We start from the raw sequence: 26,599 nt of genomic DNA, 5'->3' as shown, positions 1-26,599 counted from the left end.
GGTGGCGATGGAACGATGGAGGCATTGGCGGGTCTAACGAAAAAAGAGATTAAATGATTTTTTTCATTTGACTAGAAAGTTGTTTTAGAAAAAAATTTTTAAGTATGAGCATTCTAAAAATATTTCGAAAAGTATATTTCTAAGAAAATTGATATCGTACCAATAAATTCATAGTATGAGACTTGTATGACGAGCAATAATTTAATTATTTAAAATAGATATCTCCACTATTAAAAACTATGCCCCCACTATCAAGTATTTAAAATAGGTGGTATAATTTAATTCAAATCTAATATTCATGTGATAATAAAATATAGAATAAAAATAAAATAAAAGTAGAAGATTTATATTCAATTTACTTTTGCTATCGAACCGTTTCATTTTAATAACTATTGATATTCTTAACATATCCAATGCAAATGGATATAAATATCCTCAATTTACTATTTAATTCTAATATTTTTTTAAATCTAATTATATTATTATTATTGTTGTCGTTGTTCTCTTCTTAATCATCAAAGCATCTATCATTGTTAGAGACACAAAATAATTAAAAATAAATAAATAATCAAATGAGACGTAGCTCGAAACTAGTTCTAGCTCGCAGCACTCATCGGCTACATCTTCCATCAACCTACCTACCTCCTCGTTTTACAATAAGGCCTTCGGCCATCCAAAACGGAGAATTATCCTTATAATACAGAAAGATCTCCGTAGAGAAAGAATAATAAAGAAAAAATTGTTTCAGATGAGATGGTAAATCCTCCTAGCTCGGTGGCGGTGCTCCTACCGCTCCATATCTTGAACTTAACATCTGATGGCCTCCAACCTTCGCTTGGGATTCATATTAATTTCATGCTTCCAATGGAATAGAGTTAAAGGTTTACAAGTGTTCCAAAGAGTAACTAAGACCAGCTAAATCATATTAATTTCTGGTTTCCAATGAACGAATATGTATATTGATCCCGAATACGTTTACATGAGAAGGAAAAATATGAATGCATCAAACGAGGTCATGGAATACATTCCATGCCATGTACTGAGAAAGAAGATGATCATCTGTGGGTATGAGAACGAAGTTGAGGGTTGCTGCAACAACACCACAATGACCAAACAGAGTGGCTTATGAATTCATTATTGGCCTGGTAGACGATGAAGGAGATTGTGTGTGTAACGCCTCCGATACAAATAGTACAACGTTATAATTATGTAGATTTTGATAATCAAAATAAACTAGATTTCATAATTATCACATAATCTAATTCATGATAAATCAACCCATAGGATACACAATAGATTTAACAACTCCGTAAGAATTCTCAATATTTCAATCCAAACAACATAGAAAATAATCTAAACATACAGTGATCTTAATAGATTAATTATATATTTTAATCAATAACCGATCCATCATGTTTCAACCGCACACTCAGAAAAATTTAAAGATAATCTGATATAAGCAACCCACAGCTCAGCATTAAATCCCTTAATCAAATACCTTTATTCTCAAAATATTATATAAAGGAAGCATAAGTGGGCGCAAAGACCTTTCATTGACCCTGCAAAGAAAAAGGTGAAAGTCAACATAAGGACTAACAGATATATATATATATATATATATATATATATATATAGCTAAGTTATTGGATAGAAAACAAAGAAAATGACTTACAAGGAAGACTAATTCTGTAGATACATTTGTGTCATACATGTATGGTTCCTTAATGTATCGCATGTATGCTTCCTTTAAATAGTTACGAATTCGGACATCTGGAATCCGTTGGATGATGTTCCAATGCTCGTTGCCCTCGAGACAGCTCCTTAGCAGCACTGTGTTGCAGTACACTTCAAGTTTGCGGAAGCCACATTGTGCAGAATTAGGGCGCTGTTGATCAATTAAGCGGGATAACCACGGGGGAAGCTGATCCATATGTTCCGGACATATCAAGACCAGGTGCTGCAGCTTGTCGAGATTATCCACGTACTCTAGACTGGGGCAATCCATCACCTTCAGATACTTCATGGCAACGTTGGATATTCTGCTCAACATCTTATTGTCTCTGACGAGCATCTTGTAACTCAAGCGGAGCTTTGTGACTTCTCTCAAGTTGTGAGCTCTCCGAATGTGCAATTCCTTCAAGTTGGTAGCGTGGGATAGGCCTTCCGGAAGAGCTCTCAGTTTGGGACAGTCTAGGAGACAACATTTCGTTAGATTGGGAAACAGCTTCAGGTGTGTTCTGTGACCACCTTCCTCCACCCCGCATAGTGACCATGCTTCCCAGTTGGGCATGCCGTTGATCTCCAAATACTCAAGTTTGGGAAATGCACAAGTTCCTGGGAAACTGTGGCCGAGAAACTCAGGCCCAATGGTCACGACCGCTTTGGCTCCTATGATCTTAAGAGATTTCAGCAGCGGCAGCATGCCCAGAGGAGGGAGCTTTGTGCATGATGGGAACACCAAAAGAAACAAGTATTTCAGGTTAGGGAGTGATTCGCCCAGGGAGGACGACATCATCCAGTTTGGGAATTGTCGACCCGGGAATTGTTTAATGAAAAGAGTTCGCAGGCTTGAAGGAGGAGAGAGTTCATTACATATCTTCTCGGCTCTCATCTGGATTTGCTCCTCCTTTCTCCATGTTGTTGCTCTTCTATCCTCACCACTATCAGTGGCATCTCCATCTTTCCCATCTTCAGGTGGCATCCAACTTAAAATTAGTTCCCTAAGAGAACGTTTCTCCGCTAGTGCCGAAGCTGCTGTAACTGCCTTCTCTAGCCTGTATATGCTCAGATATCTTAAACTTGGAAAGAGGCTGTAGCTCCTCTAATCCACACCCGGCCTCGTCCACCTCGTTCGTCGGGTTATCATGTCCGATCACAAATCCTTCGAGTCTGTTAATATTTATCAATTTTTTTATTTCCTTCGATACATGAGTCAGAGGAGTATCATTAATAACAAGACTCCTTAGATTAAGTAGTCTCGTGATGGTCATGGGAAGTCTATGCAAGTATTTACATCCTGAAATATTCAAAGTTTGAAAGTTTACAAGGCGCCCTATTGACTCCGGTATCTCATGTATCTTTGTTCTATCAAAATCTAGGTATCTTAGATGCAATAGATCTCCGATACAATTTGGAATTCTCTCGATCGATGTATTACAAAGATCCAATACTCGTAAATTTGGTAACCCTTTGAGTACTTTATCATCAATTATGGTGGTTGAGAGTGAGTCTCTGACCATTAAAGTTCTCAAACATTTTTTTTCTGTGATGTGATCTGACAGTACTAGTTTTATTCCCATGTTAGATATCGACAACCGACGAATCTTCGCATTGGCTTTTATATCTAATTTTTGACCAATTGTAATCGAAAATCCTTCTTCTTTCATCAAGTATGTAGCGAGCGTTCGTAAATGGTCATGCATGCAAAACATGCTCTTTTTTATAGACGATGGAACCACTTGTACAACGTTCCTCAAAACTAGTTCCCAATAGTACTCCTCGGCTACATCTTCCATCAGCCTACCTCCTGCTTCGACAATAAGACCTTCTGCTACCCAAAACTGAATAATATCTTTGTAATGAAAAACCTTCCACATGAAGAACGAGCAATAAAGAAAGCATTGTTTCAGATGAGATGGTAGATCCTCATAGCTCAAGTGCAAAGCTCTTGGAACTTCTTCGTCGATCTGCCGGTTCGTACTCCATGCGTCATTCTCGAGGACTTGTTCCCACTCCGCTGTGCTTCTGTCCTTGGAAATTAGAACCCCTGCAATAGCTTTGATAGCAAGAGGAAGTCCATCACATTTTCTAACAATTTTCCTACCTACTTCCTCCAACCTACGCATGTCATCCTCCTCCCCAGCTTCGAATACCGTCTTCCCAAGCAACATCCACCCACTGTTATCATCCATTTTCTCAGCTCGGTGCATATAGGCTTTCATACCTCTTAACACTGTTTCGTTTCGAGTGGTAACTAAGATCGTGCTGCTACCTACTCCTTTACTTAGTGGTTTCCTCAGGAAATCAGTCCATACATTTGGACTCCACACGTCGTCCAACACGAGAAATAAATTTTTAGTAAGGAGCGAGGCAAGTTTGGGCTCCAATTCTGCTCTGTTGTCTTCCTCAAAAGATTCTGCTTTGGTTTCATCTCCGGCACACCGAATTAACTTTCTGAGTAACTTGATCTCCGAATAATCCTTTGAGATATACAACCACTTTTGGATAGGAAAGTTTGCTTTGATCCTTCCATCATTATATATTTTACTTGCTAGAGTAGTTTTCCCGATTCCACCCATTCCAACAATCCCAAAAACACGACACTTTTGTTCGGTGTTCTCCAACATGCGATTGATTAGATCGTCGGCAGCTTCTTCGATTTGTTCCCCCACAATGTCCTCCTCAACTTCCAAGGGAGACGTCTCACGTGATGGAGGTAGTTTTTTAGGGTGCGGTTGTTGGCTTGGGGGCTGCAGATTTCGAAGGATGGAGCTATCTGCCGCTATTCGTTTCAGCCTATCATTGATTGCTTCGATTTGGCCTGCGATCTTTTGGCGGTATTTGGTACACCGAAAACAGGAAGAGACGAAGCTGAAAGGAAGGCTTACCACCCCTGAGGCTGATACCGACGCCCGAACCTCCAAGGGCTTTCCCCCTTCCATCACGCACAGATCGATGACGTCGTCGGCGTCGTACATGACATCCTTCAGCTTCCTCACCCAGAGCTCCATGCCGGGATCCCCGCTGCGGCTCTTCTGCTCGGCATCCTGGAGGAAACATCTGATCGTCTCCAGCGTCTCCTGCAGCTCCTTGATCTTCTTCTTCACGCCCAGCACTTTGCATATCTCTCCCTCCACGAAAGCTGCCACATCGTTGACGTATCTCGAAACGAAAGTATCCAGAATCATTGCCATCTCTCCAGGACGAACAGGGAAAAGGCCTCGGCACTCTCGGGAAGAAGACTCGATGCCCCAAGTGGTGGTTCCTCGAGCACACTTACGTATGATGTTTAATGCCTACACCGATCGAATTTTCATCAAAAGAATAACCTAAGCTGAAAATGCTTGCTCCCAGTCATTGTCGAGAAAGAAATTTTGTTATGATTGTCAAGTATTTTTCGAGTCTTATTTAATTAATTCTTAGGAATTCTAGTATAAAAGAATCATTGATAAATTAAGATTTATTTATTCTATCAAAATCTTATTATCTCTTGATTAATATTCTATCAAAATCTTATTATCAAATTCTTTGCTTCGATCTTACCATTTCCATCTCATCTTTTCAATCCTTAAATTAATATAAATAATTTAAGTTATATAATTTATACACGGTATGTTTGATTTAAATCAAACTAATTAAAAGGATCATAAACATAACTACTAAGAATTTTATAAAATAAGTATTTAGAATAAATGATAAAAAAATCTAAAAAACATAATTTTATGATAATTACTAATAATATTTAGACATTATTATAGTTTATAACTATCACACTAAAATATTTTTAAAGATCAATTTAAATTTGTTGACAAGTCACCGACTGACATATTAATAAAAAAATTAATTAAAATTCACTGTGAAAGTATTTAAGGAATTCAAATAAAACTATAACCTCAAGAACATTGCATGTTAGGCATGACTCATTTAAAATTTACTATAATAAAATTAAGGATAAATGAAACTTAAATGAGCTGACTAGTATATATATTTAGAAAGAATTAAAATTAAAATAGGAAAGACTCATAATATTTTGGGTACAACTTAAGGATTGGATTCAACTCAAGGATTGAGTAACAATAAAAGAAAGTTAAAGCGTAAATCATTTGAGTTTATAAATGCTATATAAACTCATAAAAGAAAAATATTTTGTAAAAATAAGAGTCTTCAATTTACATGAAAAAAAATTGGATTTAGGGACTATTTTTAAATATTTATTATTTATCTAAAAAAATTTAAAAGATATAGATCTTATTACTCTTATTATAGTACAAGAATAGTTGAATATAGTAATGTAAGATTGTTAGAAAATAATAAATTAATTAAAATAATTTTTTTTAAATTTGATATTAAAAAATATAGATTTATACTCCTTTATCATTTTATATTCGAAAGATTTTTTTCTTTAAATCACTAAAAGAATTGATGAAGATGAATAATAAAATAATATTAATAAATAATTAAAATCATATATATGTATATATTCTATCAATTTTTTGATATATTATTTAATTATTAATTATTAGAAATTTCTTCTTCCCCAACAATCTTGGAGTTCACTAAATATAATAACTTGATTTCTTAGTGAGACATAAATTCTTATTGAAAATTGATACAAATAATTGAAAATTAGGAGGGTCATAAATATATGTCTTATTGAAAAATGTAATGACAAAATATGTCATCAGGATAAAATATATAAAAACCCTTAAGAAAAAGGTAGGATCCAATTATTGAAAACAAACAACAAACATGTGTAACACATTACTTTCGTAGGATTCACATGAGATCATCCACACAATTGGTGTCTCTCTAGTTAAGCCCAAGCCGCCATGAGAAATCCAGCATTATTGCACGTAACTGTTAGCTAAAGGAAACGTAGATGTAAAGTTAAAATAGCACACATCTAAATGACATTGACTCGTCATTCGTTAGATTACTGTTCGACATAACATCCCACAACCTGACAATCCATTCTGTGATATCTAATGAGCATCTAAATGACTTTACTTCTGTTCGACATGACATCCCACTGAACCTAATAATCAATTCTGTAATATCTAATGAGCACTTAAACGACATTGACTCGTCTTCGACATGACATCCCACAAACCATCATAATCTACTCCATAAATGACATCGACTGATTCTTTGCTTAACTACTGTTCGACATGACATCCTAAGAAACCTAATAATTCATTTTGTAATATCTAATAAGTGATTGTGTGATCTGTTAGCATATGACGATTACCTGAGATAATTTAAATATTAAAGACTTTCTAAATTGATATACTTCTAGTTCCACAGTGACTAATAAGGCACTCAAAGACCCCATAATCTTTATCAATTTATCAGATATCAATGAGTTATTATGCAATACTTAGAGAGTAACATTTAGTCTTTAAAAACTTTTATATTAAATTGTGATCAAAATAGTTAAAAAATGTGTCATGGAATCCAATTTGGTTTTGGATTAGATGAGTGATTTAGAGCTAAGTGGCACAATTATAAATGTCGTGCGGCATCTATTCTAGAATGTGGTCCAATAGTTTTCTCCATTTCAGATAAAAACATATTGATCTTGCATGTTCACCTCTATTTTTTTCTCTTTTTCTTTACACACACTATGTCCTCTAATTGATTAATTTATATTTGTAATATTATTAACTTGTCTCAATCGAATTTCATCATATTACAAGGTCTCGTTGCTTCTGTCTCATCACTTCAATCCTGTCACTTTCATCTCGCTACTTCAACCCTACTATTTTTATTCTATCGTAGTCTCCTCCTTCATTACTTTTGACGTCTACTATTTTGACCTTGCTATCAGCCACGATCTCAAACCTTTTAAAATATGTGATCCTATCTAATTAGATAAGATATATTATAAATATAATTAGATTCTGATTATGATAATCGGTCAATAAAAAGAAAGTCTAATTATGATAAAATTCTTTATGAGATACCTTTGATGGGAGAGACTATTAATTACTTATCATAGACCCTTTACTCTTAGGGACTTAATGTGGATATGTGACGTAATGTTATTGAGAGATTACATATCTTCTCTCATCTCATCTAGTCATGTTAAGTTATTGAAAGATTACAGATCTTTTTTCATCTCCTCCTAGTCCCTAATTCATCGCTCATAGCTATCTTACAAAAGATAGGAAAAGAGAAGGCGACTCTAGCTTTTCTTGTAGATCAACATCAATGCAGCTTTTGGATTCGACGACGGTGTACCTATAGAACAGATAAAGACTTTTTTAGATGCATCGAAAAGTATGCATATTATATATGATCTATTATTATTTGATTTTGATATAAAATTTTTTACATAATATTATAATTATAATTTTTATGTTTATAATCCTCTCTTGTATCTACCTTGCGAAAGTAGGATAACTTTGAGGCCATCTATAATGCCCACTTGAAGAAGGAGGTGACGATGACCAAAAGCACCACTATTGTAATGAAAGAAGAAGATGGTGTTAGCTATTACGAGAGTCCTTTTATAATATTAGAGAAAAATAAAATGTTAAACCAAATAATGTTGCAAAAAGCTAAAAAGAGAGACTTAAAAAAAAAATTATCCCCAAGTTATTTTCAAAAATAGATAGCACAACAAAAAGAAAAAAAAACTAAACTACCACCTTTTTATTGAGTTAACATTCACAAACACAATAAAAATGTTTTGTACCAACACCGATCCATTTTCTCTCAAAATATTATTTTATGCTTCTGAAAAAACAAAACAGAGTAGTGTTTTCAACTCCAACGTGAAAAGCTGATAAAATTAAACCATCTAAGATAGGGATTTAGATATAAACCATGAAACATTGAAAAAGTTGGAATCAAATTATTGAATACAAACAAGTCTTCGTCTTTAGACCCACATGAGATGACGCGAGTTGCTGATAGATTTAGCTATGAGAAACGTACTACTACAAGTCGAATAGCATCTATCTAATTGACCCTCACGAGCATCTATCTCATCGCATGATGTAGTCTCGGAACCAGGACTTCAAGAACTCACTGGCTGAGTTTGAAAAATCTTTTAGGGAGTCAATTCAAAGAATATGTGAAACAACTTTGTATAACCAGTAGCTCAACACGAAGGATGGAGGAATTATAAGACAAAATCTTGGAAATAGCTAAATAAAGTTAACATCCTGCCAATGAATCGACAGAATGTGAGAGACGATAACAAAATTGTGCTGTTGAAATATAGTATGGCATGTCTAAGTTTATTGAGCATAGGTTATCCAGCATCCATAAGCACTACGCCCCGCAATCAACAATTTTAAATAGGTTGATTTTTTTTAAAAATATTTATATAATTATAATAGTATTTTATTTAACAAAATCTTCTTATTATAGTATTTTTAGCCTATTATAATATTTTTAGTCTATTAAAATATCTTGATCATCATAATAAAAATACTATAAATCCTATTTTAAAATATTAAAAATAAGTCAAAGAAAATCAAAACACATTAAAAATCATTTGATATATTATACTATGATTCAAATAGGTATTTATGATAGTTTAGGAAAATCATAATCCAAAAAGAAATAAAAAAATTAATTTTTTTATAAAATTTTGATCGCAATAGTAAAAACACCATAAAATTTACTCAAAAACACCTTATCAGAATAAACTCCTAATCTCAACCAAATCAATTATAAACCTAAAAATATGAGACCATAACAATATGTGAGCAATGACAACTAAATATATACAATATGATGTGCTTAATTACATATTATCTCTTATAATTAGACATTTTTAGCATCTTGGTTCTCAAACTTAAAAACTTTATATTAAAATATCTATATTATGAAAGTGAAACATATACCTTCATTTACCCGAACATTGGTTTTATCGACAAAAGCACAAAATGATAAGAAAAAAAATAATTTTAATATCTTAATTATATTTTTAATGGTGACGGATAACAATGTCGTTGGGGCCACGGGTAGTTATTATTGAATGAGGAGGGAGAGCGATAACGTAAGGTGAGATAAAGGAAGAAGAGAAAAAAGATTATGCAAATATCGATGCTCTGTATCTACGTCAATACCACTTAACAACTACGTTAGTATTTGTGCTGTCCTCTTCTCCCTTTCCCTTTGCCTCACCTCTTATCACCACTCTCCCCCCTTATCCATAATAGTCACCCGGTATTATTGTCTACCACCACAAAAAACGTAACTAGAATATTAAAATTATCTTTTTGCTTATTGTTTTCATGCTTTCGTCGGTAAAATGAGATTTTAATATAAATTTTTGAAGTCTAGAGATCAAGATGCTAAAGATGTATAACTATAAAGGATAATATATAATTAGCCCCAATATGATGTCACTTAAAATAATTTTTAATAATATTTATGGTGTTTTTAATATCTTAATAAAAATGCTATAAATATTATTAAAAATACTATAAATGAGTTAAATGAAAATATTATAATAGTTTAAAGTCGATAAAAAAAAGGATGAAAATTTGGCCCTGCCTCGGAGCCAACCCACCGATCCGACATCACTCTTCCACCCACTTGGACGATCTTGCACTTTCGGGACAAGACCAAACCGTACCGACCCTAAGCCACAGCATAAAGGTGTAAAAAATTTTTAACACTAGAAGGAGAGCCGAATGTCACCACGATATAAAGTGGCATCGACCCAAGTTGTACCTTTTTTTAGTAATAATTTTATGATATGACAAATGGTTAATTTGTTTAACCTTATATATATATATATATATATATATATATATATATATATATATATAATTAATTAATTAATTCCACATGATTGTTGGTAGCTATTAGCTACCAGCAACACACTGCTAAAATCAAATAATATGCGTCTAGAAGGCATTGACAAGTACTTGGCTCCTTACAATACTTGGCTCTCACCCATTCAGATATCTCATTTGCAGTCAATAAATTATCTCAGTATATGCACCAGCCTTCTGCTATGCATTGGTCTACGGTTAAACGAATTTTGTGGTATCTTAAAGGGACCCTTAATCATGGTCTCTTTCTCCGTAAAACCACTCAACTTCATCTCCATGCCTTTGCTGATGCTGATTGGGCGGGAAACTTTGATGATAGAACCTCCACGTCAGAGTATGTCATCTTTCTTGGGTCTAATCCAATCAGTTGGAGTTCTAAGAAGCAAAAGACAATGGCCCGATCTACAACTGAAGCTGAATATCGTGCTATTGCTACCGCTGCTACTGTGCTGAAGTCAATTGGGTCACAAATCTTCTCAAGGGACCAAAGTCAGCTCTTCCCATATTCCTATAATATATTGTGACAATGTTGGAGCTACCTACTTATGTGTCAATCTAATGTTCCACTCACGTATGAAACACATTGTCATTGACTTTCACTTCGTGCGAGATCAAGTTGTTAGACATCAACTTCGTGTCTCTCACGTCCATATGGCTGATCAACTAGCAGACTTAGTCACGAAGCCTCTAGCCCGCAAACTATTTTTGTTGCATCGGTCTAAGATCGGTATCTTGACATGAGCTCGATCTTGCGATGGCATGATAACAGAGATTTTCACTGATAATAGAGAGATTTCCTCAACTGCATAGCATATGAGATTTTCTTAACTACATGAGAAAATATCTCTGCTCAGTTAAAATCTTCTCTTTCACCATGTATAAAGTGATACTAATTGGAATGTGCTTTTCTCTTTACCTTCCACCTCTTCTCTTCCTCATCATCCAAATTATTATGGTGGAGGCACGAGGGGGACAATCATGCCATGTTACTATACTTAAATAGCTATTATAATAGATCTAACATCATATTATTAGAAAATGCTATTACAATAGATCTAACTGGTATAACATCATGTTATAAAGGACAATCCTAGTAATAAATAATATTTTATCATGTAAAAGTCAACTGTCAACCACAGTGATATAATATGATGTCACCTTGCAATTTTCGATCACAATAATATAATATTTTGTTTTACCTTATGGATGACAGCCAAAATAATAAATTTTATTAGTCTATAAAATGCATGAAATTTATGCAATATGTATTTTCAGAAAATACTATATGATTATTTTAGTAGTTATATTAATTATACAAAATTTACAATACTTAATACTCAAGTACACACAACTTCATATGCAAATTAATAAAGGGTAATCTTATATAAGTTTATCATAGCATAATATCATCAAAATATTATAAACCAATTAATCATGGCTCTTTTGAATGTGCACTACCTATCTGAGGTAATTAATGATTTGTGTGATTAGGATACATTACAAACACATAAATTCTTTGTCCAGAACGTCATATCCGGTACATCGAACACTTCGCTTGATTAGAATATATAACGCATAAGTAATACTTTGGTTACGATGGTCATACCAGAGGTGTGTCAGTTGCTTCTTTTGGTTAGGGCATGTTAGTGTAAGCAGATTTGTTGACTATTCTTTCATGCCAATACACTGAAACTAGAAATCTTTTGTTGACTAGATCTACACTCGTTCATCTGGAATGAGTGTAGATAATTTTGATGGAGGAGCCTTGCTTCTAAACCCATTTTGTGGGCAGGTGTCATATGCCTTAGTGACAAAGAGACCATACAAGGATCATTCAACATTGTTGCATAAGACTGCTAGCATTAGATGTGCTTCATGTCCCAATACTGGTAAACCATATTCATATGACTTCTTAGTTCCCTAATATCGTTCAAAGTAAAAAAAAAATAATTAAAAAATTTATGCATCAAATATCGTGAACCTTCCATTTTTCACAAATATGATGATTGTCACATTTTTCAACAAAACGATGTTCATATGAATTTTCTTATACCATAATATTATGACAAGTAAAAAAAAATGATGCTTCAGAAATCATGTGAAACTTTAACTTTAGCAAATTTTATGACTATCAATTTTTTTTTTGAACGAAACAATGTTCATATTGCCTATCTTGTACAACAATATTGTGCTAAATTGAAATTGTTTGATTTTTAAATGATACGTCTAAATTTTTACTAACAGTACAATATTGGTAAATTTTATGACCGTCTAGTATATATGTATAGTCTGTTTTGAAGTTTAAACCAATTGGCATATGACCTATATACTTATATTCTCAACCTGGCAAATGAACGTTAATCAGGGATATATACATTTTTATAGGTATGGTCTAGATAAGATTTAAATATCATCTTAAATTTTTTATCAATTTCATTGTATCTAAAATTCTAAATCAGTAGATGAGACATTATCTATAAATTCATATTTCATACGCAAGTTATAAACAAAAAGAGAAAGCGGTAGCTAATTATGCTTCCGTACATGCAGGCTTATCTGCATCAAGGTGTCGTTTGCAGCCATTTAGTTGCTTCCAGCATTAACTATTGACTAGCAGCAAATATCCCATAACTCATCCGAACCAATAATTTATAGAATAGATATGGGTTCAATACACTCGCGATATTAAAGAGTTCTAAAAAGAAAATCATAAAGATAAAACTAAACAATCATATTTTGATGTAATATTGAAAAACTTGGAATCAAATTATTGAATATATTACTTTAATAGTTTATCATAAGATTATGAATTTGAATCTTAGTTTTATCATTTATTTTCTTAAAAATATTAGATATAAATAATAAATAAGTCTTCGTCTTAAGACTCACATGAGATGATGTGAGTGTTAGCTTTTATATGCTAATGATTTGGGTGCATGATAGCTAATGTCATAACTGATCTAAACTAGCAATTCAGAGCCACCGATCGATAAAGATTGATGGGTCTAAAATACCCATGATGTAAACAAATTCTAAAAGAAAAAAATAAGAAGATAAAACTAAACAAAAAATATATTTTTTAAATATATATATTAACTACAAACAACAAATAAATCAAATTATTGACTACAAACAATATATATATTAACTAATATATATATATTAAATATATATATTGAATATATATATTAACTAATATATATATATATATATATATATATATATATATATATTAAATATATATATTAGTTAATATATATATATATATTTTAAATATATATATTAACTACAAACAACAAATAAATCAAATTATTGAATATATCACTTTAATAGTTTATCATAAAATTTTGAATTTGAATCTTATCTTTATCATTTATTTTCTAAAAAATATTAAATATAAATAATAAATAAGTTTCATCTTGAGGGTCACATGAGATGATGTGAGTGTTAGCTTTTTTTACGTACGAGTGATTTTATTGCATAATAGTTGATATCACGACTTATCTGAACTAATAATTTATAGTAATTGATAGGTCTAATACACTCATGATATAAAAAAATTATAAAAAAATATATATTAAAAAGATAAAGCTAAATAAAAAATATATTTTTAAAAATATATATTAAATGCAAAAAATAAATAAGTTTTTACCTTGAGATGAACATGAAATATAAAGCTAAACAACCACATTTAGATGTAACATTGAAAAACTTGGAGTCAAATTATTGAATATATCACTTTAATAGTTTTAAACTAAGATTATGAATTTGAATCTTAGCTTTATCATTTATTTTTTAAAAATATTAAATATAAATAATCAATAAGTCTTCGTCTTGAGGCCCATATGAGATGATGTGAGTGTTAGCTTTTATACGCAAATGATTCGATTGCATGATAGCTGATGTCACAACTCATTTGAACTAAAAATTCATAGCCACTAATCGATATGGATTAATGGGTCCAATGCACCCGTGATAAAAAAAATTCTAAAAGAAAAAAATTAGAAAGATAAAACTAAACAAAAAATATATTTATATATATTAAATATAAATAATAAATTATTGAATGACAATTTTTGATGATGAAATCAATTGATGAGTTTGTGATCTACTCTGTATTTTGAGTGACCTAGGATTAGTTTCGATAAATGAGAAGCAAATTGATTAAAGTAGGAGGAATCATACATTGGGCCGGAGTTGAACATGTTAGGAGATTGGATGTCGGGCCGGAGGATTGATCGACGTGCCAACAGAAGGACTTCATGCCATGAGTTCGGGCATCGAGTTGAAGGATCGGACATTACGCCAAGGAGATCGAAAGTTGCGGGGGTCAACATACCGATTAGGCAATACACCGAAGGAGAGGACGATGCGCTGAAGAATCGAACGAAGCGCCGGAAGAACCAATGACACGTCGGATATCATATGATTTAGGCTTTGTAATAATTTGTTTAGATTGAGTTAGTTTAGGTCTAATTGAGTCGGTATTGGGGTAAAACAATGTCAACTCAATTAGGTGCCAATTAGGCTTGAATCAATGTAGAATTAGACCTACAATTTGGCCCATTTAGTGTCGGTCTGGTGGTGGTACCACCCAGACTAGGCACTGGTACTGCCCAGACATAGTCTCCTAAACTATGTCAAGTGATGGTACCACCTAGTGTCAGAATTGACAAGCGATGGTACTGTCAATACTCCGAAATCTCGGAGATTTGAATTTTGGCTCTACTTTTTGAAATCATTTGGGGCCTATAAATATCCCACTTATCCTTGCTCAGTAAACACATCAACCGAGAATAAAAAGTGGGGAAAGCACTATTGTAATCTTGTAAGAATTCTCGTCCTCTAGCTTTAAGTGTTGGTTTTAGCTTAAGAGACGGGTGAGTGGGTTGTAAAGGTTATCTCCTAAACGTATAAAAAGGAGAAACGAGTTGTAAGAGAGTATTGGTCTTCGCCCATTGAAGGAAAACTGTTAGTGGATGCTGGTGGCCTTAACGGAGGTGGAATCGGGAGTGGACGCAGGTCACAATGACTAGACCACTATAAAACTCGATTTGCATTTCATTGATATTGCTTTAATTACTTATTAAACTTATTCTAAGTCAAGCACACTTTCAACATTTCCAACACGATTTTTCATTGAATGAAAGTTTTGGAATCATTGAGGCTTTATCAAAGCACTAATTCACCCTCCGTCTTAGTGCCGATTTCGATCATAGCAATTGGTATCAGAGCCAGTTTCTCTCTCTTTGGTTTAACACCAAAGAGAGATGGCTTTTTTCAGCTTTCACGAAGGTCATTCTATCATTCATCCTCCTATGTTCAATAGGACGAACTACACATATTGAAAAACTCGATTGAGAGTTTTCTTGCTTTCTATAAATTTTGATTTATGGAACATTGTTAAAAGCAGTTTTGAAAAGTTTTTCAAACCAATGAACGAATTGAATGATTTGGAGAAGACTTTTTTTTTAATGCTAAAGCAATAAACGCTTTGTTTTGTGCCTTAGACAAAAACGAATTTAATCGAGTTTCTATTTATTAAACTATATATGAGATTTATCATACTCTTGAAATTATACATGAAGGCACAAGTAGAGTTAAATATTCTAAAATTAATCTTTTGATGCATGATTTAAATTATTTCATATAAAGCCAAGCAAAACTATTGTTGACATATATACCCGTTTTATGGATGTTGTCAATAGTTTAAAAAGTCTTAGTAAATGTTTTTCTAATTTTGAACTTGTTAATAAAATACTAAGATCCTTTCCAAAAAGTTAAGATCTAAAAGTGACAGTAATACAAGAGACAAAAGACTTGAATACTTTCTTTCTTGAAAAACTTATCGAGTCTTTAATGACCTATGAAATGACTTATATCGAATATGAGAATAACCTTCCAAAGAATATAAATAATTTGACACTTCGAACAATAGAAGACCACTTGAGAGAAAACTCAAGTGATGATGATAATGATAATAACTTTAAACTCCTAATAATAAAATTTAAAAGATTCAAAAAACAAAAATTAAAGAATAAAAATAAACTTAAAAAAGGATAAAACAACTTGCTATAAATGTAATCGGCTAGGGCACTTAAAAAGCGAATGTCCACAAATGAAGAAGAAGCTACAAAAGAAGAATTAAGGTGACATGGGACGAATTAAGTGCATCCAAAGATGAGGTTGCAAACTACGCCTTGGTGGCCTTCGACAACGAGGTAAGTGACTCAACCAAAACGCCTTTACCTTACTATGAAATTAATTGATATATTTCATGAGTTGTTATTTAATTAGTTAGTAACAAATAAAAAATATAAAACAATTCATGCTTCTCTTTCTAGTGATTTTAAAAAATAAAAAATGAGCATGACAATTGCATGTTAACTCCTTACACTAAATGTAATGAGTTAGATTCACTAAAGAAGGAAACTATATTACTGCAATAAATAATAATAAAAGAAAAATCATTGGAATTAAAACGATTATTAACAAATCGAATCTTTTGTGTGAAGATGCCATGTTAGTGGACATAACTCATTAAATATTTGTGTAATAAGTGATAAAAATTTGAATCTAATGCTTGCATACCAAATAAAAATAATTCTATGAATGCTTAAATGTTTATCTTGATGATTTTCATGATGAGGCTTGTTTTTTGGTTTTTAAATATTGATGCATATTTTATTTGGCATAAAAGACAGAGGCATACTTATATGAAATAAATCACATAAATTGAAATACATAAAAAGAGGTATGCATCTTTTTTGAAAATATTTTTATTTCTAAAACTTATCAAGATTTTTAATCCATGTATATTATTATTTTTTGAATCTCTTGAACTATGAAAGTGATTTTGATGATATGAATTTGAATGAGTTATTATCCATGATCTTGATTCCTTGATAATTATAACTTGAGATTTTATGAATCAAGATCTTTTATTCTCCTATGTTCCTTTTTGTGATTTACTAAAGAGAATATCTTTTTTGGAATTTATGACTTAAGATTTTTCTTACTATTCGATCTCCCAAGATATTAAAAAAAAATATTAAAATGAATCATGTCTTTTGGTATTCATATGATCTTTGATATTATATCCTTCTTGACATGATTTTCATTATATACAATTCCCTTATATTTATGGTTGTATACCTTATGTGATGCTCAGAGCATTGATGTAAGAAGAAAAATTTACACCATTGTATTATTCCTCTCTTCTTCTCTTTGACAATAACAAAGGGGGAAAAAGTCTTACTAGCTTGCACATCACAAAAAGAAGCAAAAATTGCTAGTTTGCACATTTCGAGGAAAGAAAACTTGCTAGCTAGCAAAAGGAAGCAAAAATTGCTACATATTGCAAAAGAAAGCAAAATTGCATGGTTGCGCATTCCAAAAAAGTAGAAACTTGCTCTTTTGCACATTTCAATAGAAAAAGTACTAGCTTACTCATCTAAAAAGAAGCAAAACTTGCTAGCCTTCATACTTCAAAGAGAAGTAACACTTGCAACTTATTAGCTTGCATGTTCTAAAGTGATGTAAATCTTGCTAAATTGCTAGCTTGAAAACTTGTTAGTTGTGTTTCTTCTTTTTGTTGATGACAAAAGGGGATAAGTTATGATGATGATCATGCAAGGTGTACTTTGATTATGCATGAAATACTCATGATTTTAAGATGCATGCAATGATGTGATTAATTGGTTCTTTTAATATTCATGATGCATGTAATAATGAAATAGTCATGCTTTCTGAATTTAAAGTTTCTATCAATATAACATATTGATAGAGGGAGTTTAGTTTAAACTCCGTCATCAATTGATTATCATCATCAAAAAGAGGAAGATTGTTTAATCTCAGATTTTGATGATGAAATCAATTGATGAGTTTGTGATCTAATCTACGTTTTGAGTGATGCAGGACTAGCGTCAATCAAAGAGAGGCAAATTGATTGAAGCAGGAGGAATCATACGTTATGCCGGAATTGAACATATTAGGAGATTGGATGTTGGGCCACAGGATCGGTCGATGTGTCGACAAAAAGACTTCATGCCATGAGTTTAGGCATCGGGCCGAAGGATTGGACATTGCACCAAGGAGATCGAAAGTTGCGAGAGTCAACATGCCGATTGAGTAATACACTGAAGGAGAGAACAATGTAACGAAGGATCGGACAAAGCACTAGAAGAACCAATGACATGGTAGACAATATATAATTCGTGCTTTATAATAATTTATCTAGATCAAGTTAGTTTAGGTCTAATTGAAGTTGGTATTGGGGTGAAACAATGCCAACTCAAATAGGGGCCAATTGGGCTTGAATTAGGGCTGAATTGGGTATATTGTTTGACCCATTCAATGTCTTATAGCAAGGTCTCGCAGTGGTACTGCCCAGACTAGGCGATGGTACCGCTCAAACTAAGCAATGATACTGCCAAACTGGGTAGTGGTACCAATCAGACATAGTCTCCCAAATTGTGTCAGGTGGTGGTACCGTCCAGTATTAGTGTGTTAGGCGGTAGTACCATCAGACTGGGCGATGGTACCGCCAATATCTCGAAATCTCGGGGATTTAAATTTTGGCTCCACTTTTTGAAGTCATTTGAGGCCTATAAATATCCTACTCATCCCTACTTAGTAAAAATATCAACTGAGAACAAAAACTGAGGAAAACACTATTGTAATCATGTGAGAATTCCCTTCCTCTAGCTCTAAGTATTGATTTCAGTTTAAGAGAGGAGTGAGTGGGTTGTAAAGGTCATCTCCTAAACCTATAAAAAGAAGAAAGAGTTGTAAGATGGTAGTTGGTCTTTACTCATTGAAGGAAGACCGTTAGTGGATATCGGTGGCCTCAATGGAGAAAAAATCAAGAGTGGACGTAGGTCACGATGATCGAATCACTAAAAAAACTCAGTTTGCATTTCTGTTTGTTTTTTATTATCATTGATATTCCTTTAATTGCTTATTGTATATATTCTAAATCAAGCACACCTTCAATATTTTTGACATAATTTTTCATCGAACGAAAGTTTTTGAATCATTAAGATTTTTATCGAAGAAGTAATTCACCCCCTCTTAGTGTCGATTTTCGTCTTAACATAAATAAGTCTCTCTTGAGACCCACATGAAAGATAAAGCTAAACAACCACATTTTGATGTAACATTGAAAAACTTAGAATCGAATTATTGAATATATCACTTTAATAGTTTATTGTAAAATTATGAATTTGAATCTTAGCTTTATCATTTTATTTTAAAAAAATATTAAATATAAATAATAAATAAGTCTTCGTCTTGAGGCCCACATGAGATGATGTGAGTGTTAGCTTTTAGATACAAATGATTCGGATGCATGATAGCTGATGTCACAACTCATCTAAACTAATAATTCATAGCCACTAATCAATATAAATTGATGGGTCAAATACACCTGTGATATAAAAAAAATTCTAAAAGAAAAAAATTAGAAAGATAAAGCTAAACAAAAAAAATATTTTAAAAAATATATATTAAATACAAACAACAAATAAGTCTTCATCTTGAGACCCAAATAAAAGATAAAGCTAAACAACAATATTTTGATGTAGCAATGAAAAACTTTAATAATTGAATATATCACTTTATTGAATATATTATTTTAATATTTTATCATAAGATTATGAATTTGAATCTTAGCTTTATCATTTATTTATTTTTAAATATTAAATATAAATAATAAATAAGTCTTCGTCTTGAGGCCCACGTGAGATGATGTGAGTGTTAGCTTTTATATGCGAATGATTCGATTGCATGATAGCTGATGTCATGACTCATCCGAACTAATTATTCATAGCCATTAATCGATATAGATTTATGGGTCCAATACACTCGCGATATAAAAAAATTCTAAAAGAAAAATGTTAGAAAGATAAAAATAAATATAAAATATATTTTTAAATATATATTAAATATAAATAATAAATAAGTCTGGACCCACATGAAAGATAAAACTAAACAACCATCTTTTAATGTAACGTTGAAAAACTTGGAATAAAGTTATTGAATATACCACTTTAATAGTTTATCGTAAATTATGAATTTAAATCCCAACTTCATTATTTATTTTTTTAAAAAAAATATTAAATACAAACTAAGTCTTAGTCTTAATGCCCACATGAGATGATGTGAATGTTAGCTTTTTATATACAAATGATTCAACATGGTTGCATGATAGCTGATATCAGACTCATTCGAATCAATAATCATAGCCATAGATTAATATGGATTGATGGTCCAATACACCCATGATATAAAAGAATTTTAAAGGAAAAAAATCACAAAGATAAAAATAAACCATCTTTTGATGTAACTTTGAAAAACTTGGAATCAAGTTATTAAATATATCACTTTAATAGTTTATCATAAGATTATGAATTATAAATTTGAATCCTAGCTTCATCATTTATATTTTTAAAAATACATTAAATATAAATAACAAATAATTTTTCATCTTAAGCCCACATCAGATGATGTGAGTGTTAGTTTTTATATTCGAATGAATAGACATGGGCTAAATATAAAACTAAACAATCTTTTAGCTTGATTCCAAACCAATAATTCACTACTCATCAGATGATGAATCGACATCAGATGATGTGAGTGTTAGTGTTAGTGTCACTACTCATCCAAACCAATAATTCAGAGTTAAAGATAAAGCTAAACAATCTTTTTCGATATAACCTTAAAAAACTTAGAATTAAATTATTGAGTGTATCATTTTAATACTTTACCATATGATTTTGAAATCAAATATTATTTTCATAATTTCTCGTTTAAAAAATTATATACATTAAATATAAAAAATAAATAAATCTTCCTCTCGAGGATCACATGAGAGATGATGTGAGTGTCAGCTTCTATATGCGAATGATTCAACATGGTTGCATGATTCAACCACGGAGTCGAGTTGTTTCTTTCTAATTGACACTCACTAGCAACTATCTCAGCGTTATTTTGTTGACTATGATTGCACAGGCCATCGCACGTTGAAGTCTCCGAAACAGAGCTCCCTGAACACGCTGGTTGAGTTCAAAAAATCTACCACGGAGTCGATTCAAAGAATCCGTGAAACAACTGTGTATAACCAGCAGCTCAGCGCGGAGGTCGGAGGAATCGCATGACGAAATATTGGGAACAGCTAGCAAAATTTGACATCCTGCCGATGAATCCACAGAATCTGGGAGAGGATTACAAGACTGTACTACTGAAGTATATAGCATGTGTCTCCTATGGCACGCCTAAGTTTATTGAGCATAGGTTATCGAACATCCATAAGCACTATGCCCCCGCAATCAACATAAGACAGAATATGGTACGAGCATTTCGAGAGATGCATGCAAGTTGAAATTAATGTTTCTGGTCCCAACCCCCACAGGGTGAATGTGGGGGTTGGGACCAGAAACATGCAAGTTGAATACGGGCATTTCGAGAGATGCATGCAAGTTGAAATTAATGTTTCTGGTCCCAACCCCCACAAGTTGAAATTAATGTTCATTGCATGAAGCAAACACAACCCCCACAGGGTGAATGTGTTGGATGCTTTCGTTCATTCTCGGAAGTTGAAAGCATAAAGTGTCCACACACACAAGTTTCTTCAGGAGCCTATTGAGTTAACTTCATGTGAAGTCAATAGTGACTCTTACCAAATATTGTGCTGATATTACTGATGCAATATAATAACAACATTTTAATTGGACTTGACTACATGCATCTTTTCATGCTAAAAAGAACAAAAAAAAATATTTTCGACGTGCTAAATACTTTAGTAAATGAGCACATTGTGAGCTGTTATGTTCAATGAGACAAATAGACAAATCAGTATTTTTATTATCCTTTATTCATGATAAGTTAAGGGGGGTTTGGGATAAATATAGTATCCAAAAATGTTAATTAAGAAGTAGAAGAGGTTAATTGACAAAAAAAAATTAGAGATGGTCATCAATCTAAATGATGAATTTGATCCGACATGACCTGCTTTTCAAATATTAGCATAATAGAATTGATCATCAATTCAAAGTGTTGGTTCCTCGTTTGCATCTTAATATCTCAAGTTGAAGGATGTTATAAAACTACATCAGATAATCTCTGGTGTGAACTTTTCGATGTTTAAGTTAACGAACTATTTTTCTTATGACGTTCCGATTGATTATCAATTCTAACTATATTAAAAGTACCATCATCACGTCCCTCTCATAAAATTAGGTGGAGATGGCTATCACGCTTTGAACAATATAAAATTGTGTTCCCTAATGCTAAATATTTGACGTCCTAATTAACTCATTTTGCACGGCATAAGTTTCCATTTGGTGGGTCTGTGTTGAGCTGAGGACTGTCTTTTAGCTACCTTCTTGTCAGCTAATAATTGATGCCAAAAGAATCAGTAGATTTGATTCCAAAATACACATTTATTATGTATCATTTTCTTGTTACGAAACACATAAAAAGCGACCAAAGTTAATTCCACTAAATTGAATCACACTCTTAGAAATTTCAGATGGGATCGAGCCACTAATCAGACATCAGCTAGCAAAGAACGAAGAAGAACTATGATGTCTCATTTCAACCAATCAACGGCATAGCCCACATTGCATGTAATCGTAGAAGAGTAGAATTACAGTTCTAAATTGAACGGAGCTTAAAGCTAGCAACAATTCTTTATTAGAATTGAAGAGTCATATTTGTCTCACACCACATCGGGCAATTGAACAATAGGATTATCAAAAGCACAAGAACTGCGAGAGAGAGAGAGAGAGAGAGAGAGAGAGAGAGAGAGAGAGAGAGAGAGAGAGAGAGAGTATTGAGAATTTAGGAGGGATTTTTATTTTTATTTTTTGAGATCGTCATAACTAAAACTTGGTTTCTTACCATCAAAACGCATCGTGTCTTCCATGACAGAGTGTTCAACAAAAACATAAAGTTGTTTTCTTCTTGCTTTGGGGAAGCTGTTGAAGGCACCCAAGAACTCATATGATGTAGGAAAGACGACTTGCTTGTGCATACATCTGATTCGATATCGATTTAACTTAGAAACTTCTTCTATCTCTTGTACGATAATTATGTGATTCGTAGGGTTGCAGTGGTGGATTAGATTTCAAATTAGAGATGAGAAACAAAATGAATTTTCATTAAATCTTAGATTACAATATCTTTCACCATTGTTTCCGACACAACTATACTAATTAAGAATCGGTAACTACTTTGCTTTTCGATCTCGAACATACTCTACAATCTCGAACATACTCTACCTTGCTTTTAGATTACAATATCCTTCACCCTTGCTTTTCGATCTCGAACATACTCTACGATCATTTATTAATATGTTATTAATCCTTGGCCTTTTTCTTACTATAAGATTTAGCCTTGCATCAAATTTTTTAAAAAAAATAATTAGATTTATAAATATTTGATGGATTTATAATTATTAATTTGAGCTTAAGCTTTCTAAACTAAGTGAGAATAAAGGCTTCATTGAGTAAGCCATGGCATGTAAAGCAAATTTTTATTCAAAGAAGGTCCTTTAACACTTTAATCCATAATCCATAGATGTTTTATTCTATTGCACAAAAACATGTAGTTTGTGTTTCCAAAAGAGAAATATATTAACCAAGCAATAGAAACAAGAAAGGAGCTCTGTATATCAAAAGCACAAAAAAACAATTGGGCTGAGAGGAGGGTCAGTTCCCTCTTCAGAAAAATACAGATTTGATTAGCCTAACATATCTAGTGAACTAATTAGCAGCCTTATTCCACTCTCTATATATATACATGAGAGATTACGTAGGAATCAAAACAATACTGAATGTGTCAAATATCTTCAATTATATTTTGGACTGCCCAGAGAGTAAAAATTATCCTGTGTAACACCTTAACTAGAACCTCTGGATGAATCAGTTTGAGCCCATCTTGTTTAGCTACTCGAAGGCCATCTCTTACAATAGTAGCCTCACGATACAACATACTCCCAACTCTCAAAAGACCTGCATCGAAGAACAAGGGATCACAAGTATCATTTCTTGATAGAAATCGTACAAACTCATGTAGTTGATATCCTGCAAAGAAGAAAACGACGTAAAATGTCAACACAAACCCTGAAATTATATATAGGTAGATAAGAGAACCTAAAGAAAAAAAAGAGAAGAAGAATACACAGTTGCAATTTACCTCAGGCTAAAAGGGCAGCCCTCCAGCAATGGTAAGCTTCGTTCCGTTTCAAACTTGCAGCTGTTTGCCTTTAGGATCAGTGACAGTGTGGTGAGGTGATGCCGATTAATCACCACAAGTTATGTGGTTGTCAGTGCTGATTCGACAAATATCAAGCTATCATCTTGACATGATAATATCAAATAAACAAATAAGATACAAGCAAACAAACAGTCTGATAATAGGATGAAAACAGTAAATCCCTGCAATGCACTTTCCAGCTTTCTGTTGGGGATAGAGGAGCAAGTAAAAAGAATCCTTTCGACTCAAGAAAACTGATGTAGTATTAAAAACAGGAAAATTGATTAGACACTTACAAGATACCAAATGCACACAGATTCTCTATCTTTCTCTGCTTGCTATCTCAATCTCTCAATCTCTATCTCAATAGACTCAGGCTCAATGACATGAACTACGATCCTATTTATAGGACCTAATGACAATCACCCTAACTACTAGATCACGAGGTGGTTAATGAAACCACCTTATAACTACTAGATCATGATTCAAGTGGTTATTGAAATCATCATGTAACCACTAGATCATGATAATAATCTAGATAGATAACTAGAATCAAATCTCAACACTCCCCCTTGATTCATAGTTGCATGCACCAATTTGCGACATAAAATAAATATTCTTTCAAACTGGAAGTGATATGGTGAGGATATCCGCAACTTGCTCATCCGTTCCATAATACTTCATTGTGATGGCTCCACTTGCCCGAAGTACCCTTTTGATCATCTAAAGCTCCTGCACAATCACTATTAGTGAAACCAAATAATTTGCATTTAAATTTTGTTTTGAACACCCATTTTAATCCAATCGCTTTCTTTTCTTTCGGTAGATCCATTAGCTCCCAAGTTTCATTCTTCTCAATTGACTTGATTTCCTCCTTCATTGCTTTTCTCCATTCCTCCTTTTTAACTGCTTCCTTAAAAGTTGTCGGATCTGAAATAAACAAAGCAAATGTTGAGTTATAAATTTCTGTCAGTGATCTGAAATTTCTTGGAGGGGTTTCATCTGAGGAATCCGAATTTGAACTGCTATTGGGTGAGGCTGACGATGAACTTATTAGAGCAGGATCTGTCACTTGATTCTGCGGAGTGTCTAGTTCTACTGGAATTTGCATTTGTGTTTCACCTTTATTGGTCTCCCAATTCCAACTTGCCCTTTCATCAAACATAACATTTCTGTTAATAATAACTTTGAAAGAATAACCAATTAAAATGCATTTCTCTAATTTTTCATCAAGCTTGTGATGATTTTGTGAATTCACCAAAGCATAAGCAATACAACCAAAAATTCTTAGATGTCTAACACTTGGTTTCATATCATACCAAGCCTCAAAAGGAGTTCGATTCATAACAGCCTTAGTTGGTGAAATATTCAACAAATAAACTGCTGTTGCAACTGCTTCTGCCCAAAACTGATTTGGAAGATGTTTTTCTTTAAGCAAACTTCTTGCCATTTCAACGACAGTCCGATTCTTTCGCTCAGCTACACCATTTTGCTCCGGTGTATATGGTGCTGTCAATTCTCTATGAATACCATTTTCTTCACAAAAAGAACTAAACTCATTAGATAAAAATTCACCACCTCTATCTGTCCGAAGTGTCTTTATATATCTACCACTTTGTCTTTCTACAAGTGCCTTGAATTTTCAAAAATTATCAAATGTTTCAGATTTCAATTTCAAAAAATATACCCAACTCATGCGACTATAATCATCCGTAAACAATAAAAAATATTGACTTTCACCAAAAGATTTTGTATTCATAGGTCCACATAAGTCAGCATGAACTAATTCAAGACAATTAGATGCTCTCCATGCTTTTCCAATAGGAAAT

At 32.7% G+C, this 26,599-nt stretch overlaps 2 protein-coding genes across 2 annotated transcripts; both read right to left on the bottom strand.

The window, feature by feature from the left end:
* Nucleotides 1–1,486: 1,486 nt before the first annotated feature.
* On the bottom strand, nucleotides 1,487–2,701 carry LOC135651379 (disease resistance protein RGA2-like). Its single transcript, XM_065171445.1, has one exon. The coding sequence runs from the start codon at nucleotides 2,699–2,701 to the stop codon at nucleotides 1,487–1,489; it is 1,215 nt and encodes a 404-aa protein (XP_065027517.1).
* A 19-nt stretch (nucleotides 2,702–2,720) lies between these two features.
* Nucleotides 2,721–5,012, bottom strand: LOC135650714 (putative disease resistance protein RGA3). The gene has a single exon (XM_065170264.1). It carries the CDS (start codon nucleotides 4,911–4,913, stop codon nucleotides 2,721–2,723), a length of 2,193 nt encoding a protein of 730 aa, XP_065026336.1. The 5' UTR covers nucleotides 4,914–5,012.
* Nucleotides 5,013–26,599: the final 21,587 nt, after the last annotated feature.

The sequence above is a fragment of the Musa acuminata genome, chromosome BXJ3-10 (assembly GCF_036884655.1).
Source record: "Musa acuminata AAA Group cultivar baxijiao chromosome BXJ3-10, Cavendish_Baxijiao_AAA, whole genome shotgun sequence".
NCBI classification, from domain to species: Eukaryota; Viridiplantae; Streptophyta; class Magnoliopsida; order Zingiberales; family Musaceae; genus Musa; species Musa acuminata.
This window is presented reverse-complemented; position numbering and strand designations above follow the sequence as displayed.

Coding starts and splice junctions, on each gene's coding strand:
- LOC135651379 (XM_065171445.1), bottom strand. CDS start 2,701: ATGCCACCTGAAGATGGGAAAGATGGAGATGCCACTGATAGTGGTGAG.
- LOC135650714 (XM_065170264.1), bottom strand. CDS start 4,913: ATGGCAATGATTCTGGATACTTTCGTTTCGAGATACGTCAACGATGTG.